The 18,239-nt window shown below is 54.0% G+C and overlaps 1 protein-coding gene across 1 annotated transcript in view; it reads right to left on the bottom strand.

Moving 5' to 3' along the window:
* LOC128114691 (collagen alpha-1(XIII) chain) overlaps window positions 1-18,239 on the bottom strand; it is a 76,685-nt gene that overhangs the window by 40,423 nt on the left and 18,023 nt on the right. The window contains exons 8-14 of the mRNA XM_052744877.1: window positions 16,755-16,781; window positions 16,629-16,655; window positions 15,839-15,865; window positions 14,150-14,206; window positions 10,176-10,283; window positions 8,452-8,478; window positions 7,400-7,435 (exon numbers count right to left, since the gene is read on the bottom strand). Coding sequence (XP_052600837.1) covers window positions 7,400-7,435; window positions 8,452-8,478; window positions 10,176-10,283; window positions 14,150-14,206; window positions 15,839-15,865; window positions 16,629-16,655; window positions 16,755-16,781 — 309 coding nt within the window. The remainder of the gene's footprint in view (window positions 1-7,399; window positions 7,436-8,451; window positions 8,479-10,175; window positions 10,284-14,149; window positions 14,207-15,838; window positions 15,866-16,628; window positions 16,656-16,754; window positions 16,782-18,239) is intronic.

Raw genomic sequence — 18,239 nt, 5'->3', positions numbered from 1 at the left:
CAGAAGGCCCTAATCTTTATGTCCAAACACCAAATCAATCCTCTTCTACCCTGGCCTGCTCAGGGTGTCGGAGGGGTCCAGCCAGCACAGGCAGGTCTGCTCTGTGGCCAGCAGAGGGTGCAGAAGGACCGACTCTGAACTTGGCCATCTTGGCCACAGTGGTCTTAAAGGCCCCTCAGGGTCCTAGGTGGCACTCCTCTCTAGAGGACCAGGTCCCCTGATAAGATTCCAATAGACTCCACCACTCTGACTCAGCCAGGAGTCCCTAGTCAACCTGCGGGTCAAAACCCACTTTAGGGGTTGCATGTCAGATCTTTATATTACAACTCGTAACAGTAGCAAAATGACAGTTACAAAGTAACAACAAAATGACTTTATGGTTGGGGGTCACCATGACTGTATTAAAGGGTCGTAGCATTAGGAAGGTTGAGAACCACTGTCCTAGACAGAGTCCCCTAGTATGTGCAGGGATGTTGGAGGGATATCACCTTGAGAGGCCTGGCTGCTCAGAAGCTCCTGTTTGCTTTTTTTCCTGAGCTTTCTGCAAGGTCTCTGAAATCTCTCCCATCCTCCATGTGTGATGCTGGTCTAGGTGTCAGCGTGACTGTTTCCTCTCTGACTCCATCTTTCTCTTTTGCACAGTGAGATCAGACTGGATCTATCCGCCCCCCCCCACACACACACACCCAGCCCCACCCTGGTAGCCTACATGGCTCTGCATAGAAGATCAGTCAGCTGGAGACGCTTGGTCCACGGTTCCAGAAAAAGGAGTCGTAGGGAGCCTTAGTTTGGGTCAAAATACAAGTTTAGGAGGGGGTTTTGGTGGGGTTCCACTGTCCCCTCCTAATACCTCCAGGACAGCCAAGGATGCTTCTGCTGGGGAAACAGCCTGCAGCTGGAAGGCAGCCCGAGAAGCCATGCACACAGCGAGGGCCCCGGGCTAACCCAAACAGTCCTTAGCTCGAATTGGCTTGACCTGGTGAAGACATGCCTGCCCACACAAAAGAACCAGCCATCCTTACTTCCTTCTAGGGAGCAGTCCTCTGTAGGGCGGCCGATCTCCCCTCTTCCTCACCCCCAGCCCCCCTTGGTTGATTTTGGTCTCAGGGCCTCAAGACTCTCCTCCCTCCTGCCCTTCTGCTGGGCAGGAAGCAGGGGCGCCAGGCTGACCCCACGCCAGGGCTCTCTCCGCTCCCATTAGCTTCACTGCTCAGCTCCAGCCTAGGGGCTTGCCCTGTCTGACCTCTGGATAGGCCAGAGAGCATTGCTTCCTGGATGGGAGAGAGAGGCGCCCTCCAGGATCCAAGACGCTGTTTCAGCAGGGGAAGCAGAGGCTGGCGCGGCCATGGCTGAAGGACAGCAACACACTTTGAAGCTATGGCATGCTTCTGTGAGATTTAGGGCCTCCTCCTTTTCTATTGCCCTCTTGAGTGTTTCAGTTCCAAAGGCACAGGTGGAACTGGGCTCAGCTTGGCCCTGCTGGCTCAGTGCCCTGCTTGGCTTTGTGGCTTGGATCTCACAGCTGTCCAAACCTATGGCTCCGATTCCTCTCTGCCTCTGCCTTCCCAGTGGGGATCCCAGAGGCTCCCTGGTGTGTGTGTGTGTGTGTGTGTGTGTGTGTGTGGCAAGGGGTTCTCCACAACCCATCTGGACCATCTTGTGGCTGGGCAAGTGGGTGCTCCAAGTGCCCGCAAAGGGTCTTGGCCCCTCTGCCCAGCGTACGATGACTGTGACTCCCATGCAGCTAGTCACCCTTGGGGGATGCTGGCTCTTTAACATGGTGCCAAGAAACAATGAATGGAAGCTGCAGGTGGGGAGGGGGGAACTACCATCACTGTGGTTCAAGAGACCAAGAGTTGGTTAGGGGGCTGCACTAAGTGATCCCGAAGGCCTGTCCCAGCTCCTACGAGGCCCCTCATGTGTCCCCACCCCCACTATCAACAGGCTCTGTGTCCTTTGAAGTTTCTAGGTGGGAGGACCCATCCTTTCTAGAGATGACAGGATGGTACAAGCTTGGCCAGCGGGTGTGGCCTCCTAATTGGTGATTTACTGTTTGTTGAACAAGCTGCCCAGGGACTTGGCAAGAAGTCTGTCTGGAGGGACAGGGGTGGGTGGGGCTTCAGCGTCGTCCGCTCTCTGCCGCCAAGCAAAGGGCCGGCAGACTAGGGAGATGAATGGATTTCCCTAACTCGGGGCCAGGGCTCTCCTACAAGGGGTCAGTGACATGGCATCTTTGTTCTCTGCAGGGGGATGGGGGATTGCCTGGTGAGTGGGCTGCGAAGGCTGGGGAGTCCCTGGGTTGGAAAAGCTGCAGAGATGGGGAGAGGAGACTCATTTGGTCCTCGGCAAGAGTTCTTGGTTTGTCCTTCCAGGAAAAAGGTGATTGAGTTCCTGCTTCCCCAGCTTCCCTGCCCAGAAGCAAGGACCGGAACTGTGGAAATCCCAGGTCCTCCGGTAATTAGGGCTGGCAGGGAGTGATCCAGGGAATTCCTGGGTCGGGTGCCCCATTGAAGGCTCGGGGCTTTGGAAGGATGGCTGGCTGGTAATCGCAATTTGAGATCGGTTGATTGTGTGGTCAGTTCCAAAGGAAAAGTCAGTTCTAATTAATCTGTGGACTTTGGAGGGCAGAGCAGAGCCCAGAGGTCATGGAGTGGGGGCTGGAGGCTGTCCGGTGCTCTTGAGGCCCATGTCTCCCTGCTCTTATCTGCATCCATTTCCAGAGTCTGGATGTCCTCACTGGGACTCCCCAATGTTGACAGAAAATGCTGCATACCCTCTGCTGTTTGGAAATGCCACAGGGAACCTGGGTCACTTGGACCCCCTGGGAGCCAGAGGGCCACAGGGATCTCTCAGGAGTAGTGGAGGCTGGAGATGAGCTGTTTTAGGAGTATGCAGCAGCTCGGTTATCTAGGGTCACTCCACTGAACAAGGCACACTCTAGTTCATCTAAACAAGGTACCCATGTCCTACACCTTCGGCCCTGCGAGATGTGAACCCAGCCGTGGTCTCTGTCTCCACAAAGAGGACATCTCAGCTTCCAGCTCATGTCCTTCCTGGGAAGATGAGGGAGAAAGCCTTTCACAACACTAGATTTCCCTTGGAGACCCTAACACGCAGGCAGGTAGCAAAGTCATTCAGAGTAAGGCTCTGAATTTAGACAGACCCAGATGTCACCACCTCCCAGCTTGGGGCTAGAGGGAGACAGACTCTGTGATCCATGCTTTGCTAGAGATACCAAAAAAAAAAAAATCTGACTTTCTGAGGTGGATTTAGGAGACAATACAGTGAGAGATGCACAGGCGCTGGGGTGAGACTCAGTTGGTAGAATGCTTGCCTAGCATACACAAAACCCTAGGTTCAGTCTCTGACACCCCATAAACCGAGTGTGAGGCAGCACTCGGGAAGTCAGAAGGATCAGGTAGGTGTTCAAAGTCATCCTCAGCTACCACATGAGTTTAAGGTAAGCCTGGGCTCAAAAAAGGAGCCGGGGCACAAAGTGATGCCTGTGGAGTGCCTGATAACCCACCTGGCATGTGGGAGGGGCTCGGAGAATATTCATAGCAGTGCTGGTCATCATTCCACAGAATTGCCTCCTTCAGAATGTGTGTCCTACAAAGACCCATGCAGATGATCTGGGGTGCACCAGACACAGGACTAATTTGGATGCACCACGAGATAGGCTCCCATCAGGTTTGTGACTCACACTAGTCCGAAGGAGACCGGAGGGTGTGATGTGTGATGTTTGAAACATGCTTTATACTGTGCAATATCGTTAAGGTAGATGCTTGCTATAAACTTGAGCCAAGCAGGTAACACATGGGGATACGGCAATACCTGCGATGTCTAGGCAGGAGGGTTGGCCTCGGGCAGGTATAGGGGCTGCACAAGGGTGCCAGCCACCCTGGGCTTTGCTCTCAAAGATCTAGTAGAGAAGTAAGCCTTGCTGGCCTGGTTGAGAGGACACAGGCCTGGTCCAGCCAGTGCGGGGGGGGGGGGGGGGGGGGGGGGGGGGGGGTAACAGGGGGAGGTGGGCGGGGGGGGGGGGATGGAGGGATGGAGGGAGTGTCTCATTCTCATACTTCACAGGCTGAGAAACTAAACTCCACCTCGTGTGCCAAGCCTGGGAGACAGAACAAGCCGAGCTCGTGGGGCAGGTCCATCTGCTACACCAAGGACTCCCCTTTCTCGCAGAGACCACGGGGGGGGGGGGGGGGTCGCACAGCTGTCTCGGCTCAGTGTCACTGTAAGTGGTGGCCACTCCTCCCCCAGTGGGGAGAGGTGGGAACATCTTTCTGACATCCATATCCATTCCTCCTCCAAATTAATTTCTCCTCCTTGTACCTTAACGAACCACAGAGTGGGAGGAAAGGAAGAGGGAGAGGGAAGAAAGGGAGAAAGGGAAGGCTGATGGGTAAAGGGGGGCGGTCGCCATTCAGCCTTCCTCTCCTAGAGAATCCACGAGGTGCTTTTAGACAGGCTGGCGGGACCTCACTTCTGATTCCAGCATGACGTTCACCAAAGTATTAACACCTGGGGGATAATGGTCTCCCAGGCCTGGCTCTGAGACAGGTGCCATTGGTTAAACTAAGATGTGGAGGATGGCGGCCCTTGCCTGAGCACGAGCGACAATCACTTCACATCAGGATCGAGAGGGAAGCCAGTGTCTGTTTGGACAGGAGGATTGCCGGCGTCAAGATGCCAGGGTCCCAGTGTGTCTGTCTGTCTCCTTGCAGGGGACCCCTCTGCTACCGGACTAGGAGGCACTGAGGAATTGGTGATAGGGTCCCAGAGGAGGGGGAGTTAGTGGCATGGGTGTGGGGTGCTGAGGTGCCCTGGGAGGTGGCTGGGAGGGGTGAAGGTCCAGAGAGGTAGAGGGGGCAGCTACGGCCTTGGCTGTTAGAAACTTCTATGGAGGAGCAGAGGGGCGTGGCCTAGCAAAGAGACCCCCATAAAGAATTCAGCACGAGGGGAGGGGCAGAGGGGGCTACTCCGGAGTCCCTAAGGCCGAGGAGGCTCTGACTGCGCTAGACACAAGATGAAAAGATGGGGACCAAGGTGCCAAGAGGCCACGGCTCACAAAGCTGTGTAAGGCCCCTAGGGAGTATGTGTGGACGGTCCGTGTCCAGGAAACCGTGGCTTCCCAGAGCAAGAAGGGATTGTAACCTCGACTGCTTCAGTAGCAACCATTGACAGTCCGGGCCAGTGGTTCCAAGCCCCTGGCTCTCTCCCCGGCACCTGGCATTTGGAAGTGTCTCTCTTGGATGGAGACAGAACTGCTTTTCTGGAGGGCCACCATAGTCCGTGCTCACATCTAATCCTGGGAGAGCAGCATAGGCCCGTTCTCCTGTCAGGCTACGGCACTCTGTGCCTGAGCCAGCTTCCTCCTCCCCAGGAGCTGGCCCTACCTCAACGGTATTAGCCATTCCTCTGCAAATGCAGGGATGCCCCGGCTGAATGCACCTTGCTATCATCTGCCCACGTGGAGGACGGCCATGCCCATGTCCAGGCCCTCCAGGACACCCTAGCCCATAGCTGGACCCTCGCCAGCCTCAAGACAACAATTTCCTAGGCTTTGTTTTTGAAGTATTACACTTGTTTGTAGCAGAGGTAGACACCACTGGTCACAACAGTCCCAGCCAAGGGCATCACCATGACCCCGGGGGCCCCTCTGCCCGTGCCCCACCCCTTCACAGCTTGAAAGAACCCATCTGACTACTAATGGGAAAACCGACCCGCGCTGCACCGGGAGGCAGTAAATTTTGTGAGTCTGAGAGAGTGGATGGAAGCAACCGTGGGGCTGTAATTTCCACTTCCTGACACAGCGCAAGCCTCTCAGTTTATGCAGAACTAATTAAAGATCTCTCGTGTCTCACCATTTCCCCCACCAGGCACCCATAAAACACCACGGCAATGGCAGCCACCAGAACCCGGAGAGTGAGGCGTGTACATCCTAGCTCAGTGGAGTCTCCTTTTCCAAGATTCCTTCCCTCACCCATACCTCCCCTTCCTGCTGCATTTGCCCCTTCTGGAAGGTTCTGGAGGATTCTGCAGCTTCCCAGCCAATGGCTGGGATCCTTGTAGCATCTGGTGCCATGTGAAGGACCCCCCCCAAACCTGACTTGAATTCTTGTTCTGACTTCTCCTAGCTGAGACTTGGGTGAGCCTCAGTTTCCCCATTTGCTAGGTGCGAGCGAATTACAGTGGTCCCAAGGGGTATAGGATTGGGAACAGTATCGGCTGTATTGAAGGACAATGCTTGGCCTACAGCTGGCATTCAGTAAGTACCAGCAGTCATAGAAAGCATTACACCCTTATGGTTATGGTAGTGACTGCTTCCGGGCCTTGGCTCAAATGGGTTTCCTTGTCTAAAATACTATTTCCTTTCAGATTTGCTAAAGGGCCACAGAGGTCGGCTGGAAACAGCCGCAAAGCTTTTCTACTGCTTCAGTCAATCAGTCAGAACTAGGTCTCTTCCTATGCTGTTGCAGGTAACTTGGCCGCGTGACTCATCTGAGCAGAAGGTCCTTAGGAAATGTGGCACGAAATGATGCTGGGAGCGTGCTCATGTCTTTGAACCTGCCCACCTTGAAGGCTGTCCTGGGCCTACCTTGCTGTGGGGAAGCCCATCCAGCCTGCTGGAAGATGAAAGGCACCCGGAGAGTAGAAGCCACCCAGCCCGCATCACCCACAGGACCGAATAAGGCTATCTTTGCCCTCCTAGCTATCGTATAATCTTCTACTCCTGTGAACCCAGGCAGAACTGTCGAACCCCAGGCCACCAATCCACAGAAACATAAGGAATAATCATGATTTTAAGTCAGCCAATTTGGGATCTTTTGTTACACAGCACTAGCTAGCTGATATACCCACTCATACGGTTGAGCACTTGACTGCTTTCTCCCAGGAAGCTTCCCCAACTCTTCCCACTTGGGCTCAATCCTTCCACCCTGCTTTCAGAGTGCTTTGTAGTGGTAGCACTTAACAGTTTGCTTCTAGTAAGGCAATCTGTGTGGGCATGCTTGTCTGTCTGGCCTGAGAACTGCCCAAGAGCAGGGCTGGGTCTGTCTATACCCCCTTCCAGGCTCAGCATGGAGCCTGTGTTAGAGGGGCCCAGTGTTCTGGCTCACCCAGCCCAGATACCAGACACAGCCAGCCAGGTCAGTAAGAGAGTTGAGGTTGGATTGGGCCACCAGCCGGGCAAGGCCCCGGCCCATCTGCTTCTGTCCTTTCCCGAGTGTTCGGACAACCTTATAAACAAGGAAGCTCACGTGGCTGGCACAGGTGTGAGTATATGCTGCTCCCCACCCAGCCCTGGCCTGTGTGCATCCCTGTAATGAGGCCCCTCTTGGGTTCCCCATAGAAGAGGTAGCGTCCTCCCCCTCCCCCTGCCCCCACTTACCTTGCGGCCATGGTAGCCCTGGATCCCTGGGTCTCCCTGGGGAAGAAAGAAAATCCAAATGGCTTTCCACGCCAGACCAGCTGGTGCCCTTTGCGACACAATGTCACCTTCTGCCTCCCCATGGCCCCCCTGGTCTCTGGCGGTCCCCCAGACCCAGCTATTCCTGGAGCAACAGCCCTCTGCCCTCCAAGGTCCCCAGATACTGTTCTATTGGCTGAAGGGTGCTGTGAGGGGTCAGCTTGTTGGAGACTCGGGACATCCAGTTTGGGTTCTACCAAAGAGTCTTTTCCCAGCCCCTCCCGGCTCTCTGCTTCCACGTTTACAGAGTGGTGGCCACTCTCAGTGTTTTATGCCCTTTGGTCCCCAGGGCTCCTGACTTCAAAGTGACAGTGCCTTTGCCATCGTGGGCTTCCAGGCAACATTTCCCAAGAGATTAGATCTCTTTGGAGGTCTTTCCATATTGGACAGCTTTGGGACACTGTGACCATGTCATGACATCTGTCTGCCTTGTGTTTCCAGCTAGAACACAAACTCCCCAGGCATCCAAGATTGTGCCTTTGTCTTTTGTCTTTCTTTAAAAAGCAAAGCAAAACAAACAAACATACAAAACAAAACCCTTTTGTTTTGTTTTTAAAAACAGGGTCTCATGTAGCCCAGGCTGGCCTCTAACTTGTTATGTAGCCACAGATAACCTTGAACTTTCTGATCTCCCTGCCTCTGCTTTCCGGCTGTGGGCATAAGCATCACACTTTGTTTATGAAGTGCTGGGGATTCAAACCAGGGCCTCCTGTATTCCAGGAAAACCCTCAGCCACTAAACTGCACCTCCAACCCTGGACTGCACTTTCTATGCCAATCACAGCCCTTGCTTAGCCGACTTGCCCACCCAAGAGAGATGCTACATGGTAAGATCGAAACAGTTCATAAAGAGGAGGTGACATTTTTGAAGTGGACCACGTTTAACCCATCACTCAGCTTCAGCCTTTCTCAGCGGACACCCCTACAGGGAATGCTTTCTCTAAAGCATGTATTATCACTTAGGGGAGTACTTACCTTTGGTCCAGGAGGCCCAGGTAAACCCTGTAAAAGGAAGGAAAAGGTGAGGGAGGTTAGTCATGCTCACAGTGGAGGCTGGAGCAGAGAGCCCCAGATAGCTCCGGGGTGTCCCGGAGAGTAGCTGAAACCTAGGGAGGGCACATGGGGACACCAGGCTAGCATCTCTGATTGGAGCCATGTGGGCACTGTGGGCAACTATGCTGTGCTTGCCCACTGGAAAGTAGGTCAGTGGCCTGGGGCTAAATTGGCAGTGTGGCTTAGCAAAGAGCCTCTACCCATGTACCTCCTAATTTAGGGCCCTTGCTGGAAAGCTGACCTTGCCCAACAAAGTCCCAATCTTGTCCTTGGCCCCGAACCCCTGAAGAAGAGCCTGTCGGCCCCCCTCTGCCCGGAGGTAACCACAGCAGCTGGCCATGGTGAGCTGGTATGGGTACAGGGGCCTGTGGGTACCAAGGGAGAGAGAGGCCAGGGGTGGTTGGGTACTGTGGTCTTGGGAGGAGGTCTAGGCAATAAACGTGGGCTGGAGAAAACTAAGAAGTTAGGTCTAGTCTGTTTCCACTGGTATAAACAATCTAAGAAAAAACAAACAAACAAACCAAACAATATACCTAGCTGCCATGGAAAGAGAGAGAGAGAGAGAGAGAGAGAGAGAGAGAGAGAGAGAGAGAGAGAGAGAGAGAGAAAGAGCCAGCCCAGTACTGGGGCAGAGGGTGATAGTTGGCAAAGCAGCGGATTTGGGGCACTTTGGAGGCTTGGTCTGGTTCAATTTTCTAAATTCGTTTCCTTTTAGTTTTTCTGTTTTCCCATCTACAGATGGATGGAGGTGAGGCTACGTACCCCTCCCCTCACCCCGCACCCCTGCTGGAGTCCTGGGGGGTAAAGTTCTGTAAATATGCCTTTTGGGGACCAAGCTGAACCAGCTCTGAGCAACACAGGCTCCCACTACAGCCTAGTCCTCCTACCCCAACGGGAGATTGTGGTGGCCAGAACTGTCGTCCAGTTCTCAGGGACCCTCCTCGAAGTCTCAAGAAGGCTAAATGTCAGAGCAGCCGAAGGGCCCCGGGCATGAATTTGAGTGACTCTGATGTCATTCCTTTCAAGCTACTTGGAAGCCTTTATCAGCGTTGAACACATATATCTCTGCTATAATGTGGCTGCAGAGGACATGGTCTTGGCCAGAGTTTGAAAATGAGTAAGTTGGGGGTGGATCTGTCACTTGAAGGGAATGTCTATGGCCTCCTTCCCCAGCAGTGGCACTGCCGGTCCTCAGGACCCGGGATGCAGGGCCCCAGTGACTGGAGCGGCATGCCCGGAAGGTGGGCCAGCAGCGCAGATCCTGCATTTACCTTGAAAGACACAGTCATCGGAGGCCACCCCTTGTACCTTTCCAGAATCCACTGCCCTGACTTGGGTTTTCTTAAACCAGGGGCCAGGGACAGATGCCAAAGGCCCTTCAGACTTTTCCCAGTTATTCTGCAGTGACATAAGCTTATCAGAGTGAACCCTGGAGACCATGATTGACACAGCCCTGCAGGTGTGTTGGTAAAATTGGGACGGCAAAGAGCTGAGTAGAGTCTCAGGCACGGTCAGCTTCTTGCAGAGGCCACCCATGTTCCGGGCCTTGACAAAACGTTTGTGTCATTTGGTCTGTCCTCAAGGTTTAGAGGCTTCTGGAGACTTCTAGGGAGCAAATCTTGAAGAAGAGAGGGAGGGATACTTACAGGTGGCCCTATAGGCCCTGGCAGTCCTGGGTGTCCCAGAGGGCCGCTTGGTCCTGGGGGCCCTGGGGGCCCTGGAGGGCCTTGGATGCCAGCCTGGCCTTGCTCCCCCTGAAATTAGAGAAAACATGCATTAGAGAGGTGTCAGAGCAGCAGTCAGACCCCCCCCCCACGTGCCATGCATCTGCTGAGGCCTCTGTGGACCCTGCTAGGAATGCAGTGGGGGCAGTGGGTGGGTGGTGAGGGTAATGATGTCGTGTTGCCAGTGATGGTGATTGCATGCAGGGGCTAACGGCAGCAGGGAGAAGACCAGGGTATCAGTGGCTGAGCTGTGGGGGCTTCTACAGGTCCCCAGGGCAGAGAGTCTGGTGGCAGAGATAGAGAGTGAGGGAGAGATGACCCCTGGCCTGAACCCAAGCCCTGTTCCTGGCCTGGCCCGAAGCCAGAGCTCAACCCAGGTGGTCTGCAGCCTGCCTCTATCACTCTCTTAATGTAGCGTGTTTATCATCAGCCCTGGCCTCCCAGTGGCAGGATGGGCGCATGGGGTCCTTGTTTCCTGTCTTAGCATTTGCTGGTTTTGATTATCTGTTCCAGGGGATCAAATGAGACCCTAGGTCAGAGGCCACGGGGTTTTGTCTGGCTCACTGCTCAGTTGAGTGGGGCTCATCAGCCAAGTCCTTCTTGTTTGGAAGTGGCCTCCAGCACCATCTGCTAGACACATCAGTCAGCATCTGCTCTTACATAAGCTTCCCCTTTCCGCTCACTTGAGACCATCTTGTGTAACATGCATAATCAATACAGATCTATCCATAGGAAACTGGTAAGCCTTCTCATGTCCCATGATGACTGACGGTATAAAACCCTAACTCCCCAGAGAATCTGTGGCAGCCATGAGGGCAACTCCTGCTGGCTCTGCTCTGGAAACTGAGTCAGGGCAGTACAGATAAGTCTTGCCTGGCCACCTCTGTGTCTTGGGTACAGATACAGCAACAGGTGGTGGCTGGATCTACTGTGGTTCTCAACCTGTGGATCGAGACCCCTTTGGGAGTCACATATTCAGAAATCCTGCATATGAGATAGTTACCTTATGATTCATAACAGTAGCAACATTATAGTTATGAAGTAGCAGTGAAATAATTTTATGGTGGGGGGTCACTACAACATAAGGAGCTGTATGAAAGAGTCACAGCTTTAGAAAGGTTGAGAACCACTGGTCTAGGGTCTTCCTCTGCCAACTGGAAATTTAGAATATGGCCCACAGGGAGCTGGTATGCAGCTTACATGAGATAATCATGCATGATTCTGGTTGTGTATGTACAGCACACATATGTGTGGAGGGCAGACATCCATCTTAGGTATCGTTCCTCAGGGGCTGTTCTCATTTCTTTTGAGACAGGGTCTCTCATGGGGACTGGGAGGTCACAGGTTAGGCTCAGGTGGCTGGTCCAGAGAACCCCAGGGAATCTCCTGTCTTTCCCACTCCAAGGCTGGGTTTACAAGTATGTGCCCGGAGGTCCAAACTCATGTCGTCCTGCTTGCCCAACAAGCACTACTGACTGAGCCCCACTTTACAACCCATCAGGCAGAAATGCTCACAGCAGGACCTAGAACACAGTAAATGTCCGTCAAAGAGTGGCGAGTGCAAGCAAGGCCACGTACGTAGTGACTCTGTGTGTGTGTGTGTGTGTGTGTGTGTAGGGGATGTGTGTTCAAGAGCACTACCTCAGCTTCCCTAAAGTGGGGCCTGTCGGCAGCAGGATGAGTGGCCCTGAATGGGCCTGGTGTTGCTTTGAGCTGCCAGCGGCCTCCTGAGCAACCGTTGGAGCCCTGGAAGGCTCTTGAGGATTTGGTGGGGTAACGCGATCCGCAGCCTACAAGAATGGACTGAATGCTTAATAGACTGCACATGTATCATGTGACTCTGTATTTTTAGTTGATCACTGGAGTGAGTTTTCAGCCTTATTCAGTCAAGTACTTGAGGATCCATGCTCCTGGGCGGTGGACTCACCAGGCAAGTAGCTCAAGGCGCTGCCACTCCCAGCTCCCTGGGGCCCTGGGGACACCCAGGCCATAGAAGGCAGATGAAGGGTGAGACCAGCAGCGCCTGGCCTCGTGTGACCTCAGACAGCATGGGCAATGATGCTTTGTCCCCAGGGACCTGCTCCTGGCCAAGCCTCCTTGGAGGTAAGCAAGGCAGGAAGACAGAAGAGGAGCTGTTCGCCTGTGGGTTGTGGGCCGCAACACCCTCATTGCTCACACCCCGGCTCTGACATGTCAGACTCAGCAGGCTGTGTGCCTGAGCAGGGAGAGTGTGGGAACAGGCACCAGAGACCTGGTTCTCATGTCCACTTCTCCCTCCTCCTGTGACGTTGGGTGAGTCCATTCATTCTCTGTGACTCGATTTCCTTGCCCTACCACAGTCACTACGCCTGCTCTTACTTTACAGAGGAGGGAGCCCGAGGCACCCTGGGAACAGGCAGGGAACCTGGGTATAAATCCCTGCTCTGTGACCTCAGGCAGCTTATTGAACCTTTTTGAGCCTGTATTTCTGCATCCGTGGTGATAAAGACGGTGGCGTGTAACTCATGAACCAAAACTCGACATCAGGCCTGCAAAAAGGCCTGTTGGTGGTGGCTGTCAGGTGTCATGCTATGGCGGGGCCGGTGTGCTGTGTGTCTCCACTTCCCGCCTAACTTACTGTCACCGTTAGAAGCAGGTTCTGGCACGGTGGGTGACCCCAGCTGCCCCGTCACGACCCCAAGATGTACCAAGCCCCTGGGAAAGCCCCACATAGTATCTACCTGAAAGGTCCGCCTTTTAATGACTGGGGGTGGAGCCAGCCGCACTGAATTGAGGAGAGGCAACAGCTGAGGAGAGACACGAGTTGGAAGGCCAGAGGGCAGAGGCCAGAGGTCACAGGTATTCAGAACGATGTAGGAAGTCACCGAGAAGGCCAAGTGGAGAGAGGAGGGAGAGGGAAGAGAGGTCAGTATGAGCACAGCAGAAGGATAGATGGGGGGGGGGGGGCACATCCCTAAGGCTCAGCTCAAGGGACGAACACAATGCTCATCTTGCCTTTGGCAGCCTCAGCTGTCCTTCTGAAGGCGTGGCCTCCTAAGCACCCTGCCTCAGCTCGGCTACTGGCTAGTAGCCTCCTTGAGTTCCAGAAGAGGGGCTTTCCCTGGCCAGGCCCACCTCTGATGCCATGCCAGACCACTCAGGCCATATGACACACCATCCAACCGTGCGCTGCCCCACCCGGGCCTGCCGGGTGGACAGCGGCTGCTGGGTTGAGGGTCGGAGCCACAGAACGAGCTAAATTGGTGCGTGGAGCCAGGCTGGCGTGTGGTCCCTGTGGGTTCCTTTTTGGGTAGGACAAGAATGGCTGATGTCAGCGAATCTGAGGACCATGGTCAAGGGGAGCTAAGCTTGGCTCCCTGGGTTGAGTTGGCTGTGGGTGTGGCTTATGAGGCACGCACTAAGTACGGCTGAGGCCTCGTTCTGCGGCTGGCATGCTCAGAAAAGATGTCTTGGGAATGGTCAACCACGTCTAGGGGGATGGGCAGCTTACGATCACATTATCTAACATAATTCTCATTTGGGGTAATTTCTGCTGCTTTTTTTTCTCCTTGCTTGGCTAGGCTGAACTTGAGATGACTGGGAAGTTAGAACCCGTATGAAGACCATGGGGGAATCACCTGCATGTGTTTAAGGCCCCTTAACGCACCAGAGGCCCCTGGGCTGGATGTTAAGAACCATGATCCATCTGGGCTGAAAACACACTCAGCCAGGGAATTAGGAGCCCACCTGGGGGCCCTTCTAGGTTATTCCTGCTGCACAAAGGGGCAGCTATCACGCATGAGCCATGCACAGCCCCTTCCTCCCACGCTGAGGCCCAGGGATGTGCCATGTTGAGCTCCGTGTCCAGGGAAGTGTCTCAGCCAAGAGGGGCTGGAGCCCACCTAGAACCGACAAACCTTTAGGGACATTATCGGGTTGGAGCGCAGAGCTGCTAGGACGCCGCTTGGGTACTCCTGGTTTGGGAGGCAAAGGAGGGCAGCAGAGACGGGGTCACATGGAGCAGGGGAGAGCCCACAGACCTCCTAGCAACCCCGCCTGATACCAGCGGACCCAGCTGTGCCTACTCCTTGAACAGCCAGCAATCCATTAGAGGCTCCCTGCTCTCATACATCTAAATTAACTTGCCTGTCAATTGGGTCTTCAAATCTCCCCCCGCCCCATCCCTGCCTGACTGAAGTCTTCATACTACGCTTCCGGGACTATCACTGTTCCCTATCACAGTTCCCTTCTCTGTTCTTGTGCAGGGTTGAGGGGCAGAGAGCCTGCCCTCCCTGCCCTAAGCACCCCTGCAGATTCAATGATACGCTGTAGAAGCGCTTACACTTGTACTGTCTCTGTGCCAGGGGATGCTGTCTTGCTTTTGGGTAACAGAACCATCTTGCAAGTCCATCGTTTCAAATACACAGCTGACTTTCTATGGTTGTATCAGGATTGGGCTAGAGGGACCAGCAGGGCCCTACACCCCTGAAGTGCATGCCACTCACAGGCCAGCTCTGCCTGTGTGGCTGCTGGCCTGGGCCTCAAACCTATTCCTACCTCTTATACACCAGACCTAACACAGCCTCTCTCTCTGGTCCAAGGACCCAGATCGTCAGGGACTGGCGTGGTATTCTGTGTCCTGAGAGGCTGGGCAGAGGCTGGTCATGCTAGAGACCCTGGGGAGTAAGTACATTCTGAGTTTGGTTTGTGGTGGGGGGCTAGGGAGGGTAGGGGGTGTGATGGGCTCTACCCGCCTATGCTCCACCCTGCTCAGCTGTAGTAGTAGCCAGGGCGATAGATTGTGTGTTTCTGGGTACACTGCAGTCCCTAGAGATGGGAGGTCACCTACGATGATCTCCTTCACACTAGTTGCCCAGGCCTGAGCATGATAGGGGTAGTCTGCAGGTTGCTTCACTGTGTCCCATTGGGGCTTCAGGGAGGAATCAGGGAAGGACTCCACCCTCCCTGTCTCCAGCAGGAGCTCTGCTGTCAGCGCACAAGTGAACACTGGGTTCCTATGCTTAGAGAAAGCCAGGAAAAGCCAGGGTCAGGAGGGCTAGGGGAGGAGCCGTCTCAGTCCAGAAACAGCCTACCCCTCCATGACGCTCCTGCTGAGAAGGGTTTCCTGTGTTCCTAACAGGCAAGATGCACGCTGCCTCCAGGGATGCAGTGGCCAGATGGTCTCCCCTCCTGGAGATCTGGGTCATCTGAAACCATGACTAACTCAAAAGTCCCTCATATTTGTCCAGGACTTCCAGACCTACAGACACCCCGCCGCCACACACATACCCCACAGGGCAGAGAGGTAACACCCAGATCCATGCATGCCTCCTGGCCAGTGGAGGGCAAGATGACACACACATTCAAGAGACTCTCAGACACTTGTTCAGCAGACAAATGAGGCCATTAGGAGTCTGACTCCATGCACATCAATGACCACCAGACACAGAGCTGAAAGCAGGTCACCAGTAGCTGTAGGGCGGAGCACACCACACCTTACACACAGGGTTGCAGGTCCTCACCCCCACCCCCCACCCCACACCCCCAGGTAGTGACTGGGCTTCGGGATGAAGCAAAGAGCACCCTCAGTTTGGAGTATCACTTACCCGGTGTGGGTACTCGCCACACTGACCCTAGGAAGGGAGAGAAAGAGAGAGGTGTTAAGCACTTATCAGGGAGATCTGTACTCCCCAAACACACCATGTATCTCCTCATCCGCTGATGCCACTGTTCTGCTTTGGGCCCTCTGAGATGAAGTGGTCCCCCCACTCCCTTGCCTCTAGTAGGCAACAGGAGAAACCCCCTAGGGCCTGCCTGGAGGAGGCTGCATCGGGTACAGGGATAGGACGCCACTAAATGCCACCTACCATAATGGCAGGACTAGGAATTATGTCCAGCTCAGTTGTCAGCCTATGTCCTGGGTTAGTACCCAATAACCTTGATGGGGCCAACAGACCCTATGATGGCTTATGGCTAACAGGGCTCTGGGAATACCTCCCCCCCCCAAAAAAAAACCAAGAATGCCAGGCTCCTGCATCGCTGTCCAGGGGTAAACCTACCAATCTCGGTCAGAAAGTGAACAAGGCAGAGATTATAGGAGGCCACGGAAAAGTTAGGCCAGCAGGGCTCTAAGTTGATATCACAGAGTGAAGGAGCCCTGTGGGACGGCAGGTGGATAGGGCCAAACTTACGCAGGTCTCCAGACTCAAGACTGACAGTGTGTGTGGGGGGGGGGGGGGCGTTGGGGGGGGGAGTGTCATTGTTTTTCTCTGACATCCTCGGTGTCTCTAGGGTTTCTTTAGAACTCACATCTGGAAGCAGCTGCTCTGACCCCTTTCTGCCTGGCAGGAGGATTTGCCCCGGCACAGGTCTAGGAGGCCTCTCCGCTGCACTCACCTTCTCTCCCTTTTGTCCCGGAGGTCCCTACAAAGAGAAGGAAATGACAGTGTCAGGGCTCAGATCCCAGACCACATGGTCCCCAACCTCCCTGCTGGGGACAAAGAGGAGGAGCCAGCTACCAACCGGTTGTCCTCGGGGACCCACCAGGCCCTGTGGAAGAAAGCACATGTGTCAGTGGGGAGACAGAGCAGAGACACATGCCTGGGGGATTGAGACTCATACTGGGCTTCTAGGCACATCTCAGACTGTCCCAAAGTCCTACAGGGCAGGACTGCCAATATCCAACTTGACTAAGGTGGTTTGGCTTTATATGTTAAGCCTCAGTGGGTGTGGCTAGTTGTTCCCTGTCCCCCCCCCACACACACTCATTCCTCCAGTCACTGACATCTCAAGGGACCTCTGCATGGGAGGCTTGGGTTTTGGAGTGTTTTATTCTGAAGGACCATACATCCTGCACCTGGGGGCCTCAGGAGACCCCAACACAGCCTATTTCCTACTCTCCTGGCCATTGAACCAGAAAAGCTTGTGTTACAGAATATTATCTTAAGATGCATTACATTTGTTTATGCTGTGGAACATTTGTTTCAATGATGCAGAGATGTGTTGCGTTCTTTTATGTCGCATTTGTTGAACTCTGTGAAGCTGTGTTACTGTGCCTGTCTAAAACACCTGATTGGTCTAATAAAGAGCTGAATGGCCAATAGCAAGGCAGGAGAAAGGATAGGTAGGTTTGGCAGGCAGAGAGAATAGGAGGAGAAATCTTGGACAAGGAATAAGAAATGAGAAAAGGAGGAAAGGAGGACATAAGGGGCCTAGCCACTCAGCTACACAGCAAGCCACAGAGTAAGAAGTAAAGAAAGGTATACAGAACAGAGAAAGAAAAAAGCCCAGAGGCAAAAGGCAGACGAGATAACTTAAGAAAAGCTGGCTAGAGCCGGGCGGTGGTGGCGCACGCCTTTAATCCCAGGACTTGGGAGGCAGAGGCAGGTGGATCTCTGTTAGTTCGAGGCCAGCCTTCGGCTACAGAGTGAGTTCCAGGACAGGCTCCAAAGCTACACAGAGAAACCCTGTCTCGAAAAATAAAAAAAAAAAGAAAAAGAAAAAGAAAGAAAGAAAGAAACGTTAGCCAGAAACAAGCCAAGCTAAGGTCGGGCAATCATAAGTAATAATAATACTCCATGTGATTTATTTGGGATATGGGTGGTGGGCCCCCCAAAATAGCAAAGAGTTAAAAACAGCCAACAATAGGCTTCAGCATGGGTGGGGCAGGCCAGCGCTGCAGATACTACATTTTGAGAGGCCCGTGGTGTACAGGAAGCCAGAATGGACACCTTAATCCATGTTCTGAGCTCCCTGGAAGACACAGGGGGACTTGGCATTTCTGTCAAGGTTGCCTTATTGTTTGGTTCAAGGGAGGAGCAGGGCTCAGTGTCTGGTGGACTTTCAGGAGACTTCACTGAAGCCCTGGTTGAGGAGGCCTGTGCTGATGTGAAGTAAGAGGGCAGGAAAGGAGCAGGTGTGGGCTGACCCCTCTGGGCCAGGCTCTTCAGACCCTCACAGGGCCAAAGATGAAGGGGCTGGTGTCACCTCTGCCTCCCAGCACCAAGA

The sequence above is a fragment of the Peromyscus californicus genome, unplaced genomic scaffold, assembly GCF_007827085.1.
Source record: "Peromyscus californicus insignis strain IS unplaced genomic scaffold, ASM782708v3 Scaffold_19__1_contigs__length_69161282, whole genome shotgun sequence".
NCBI lineage: Eukaryota > Metazoa > Chordata > Mammalia > Rodentia > Cricetidae > Peromyscus > Peromyscus californicus.
The sequence above is the reverse complement of the archived record's forward strand: the minus strand, read 5'-3'. Positions and strand labels throughout refer to the sequence as shown.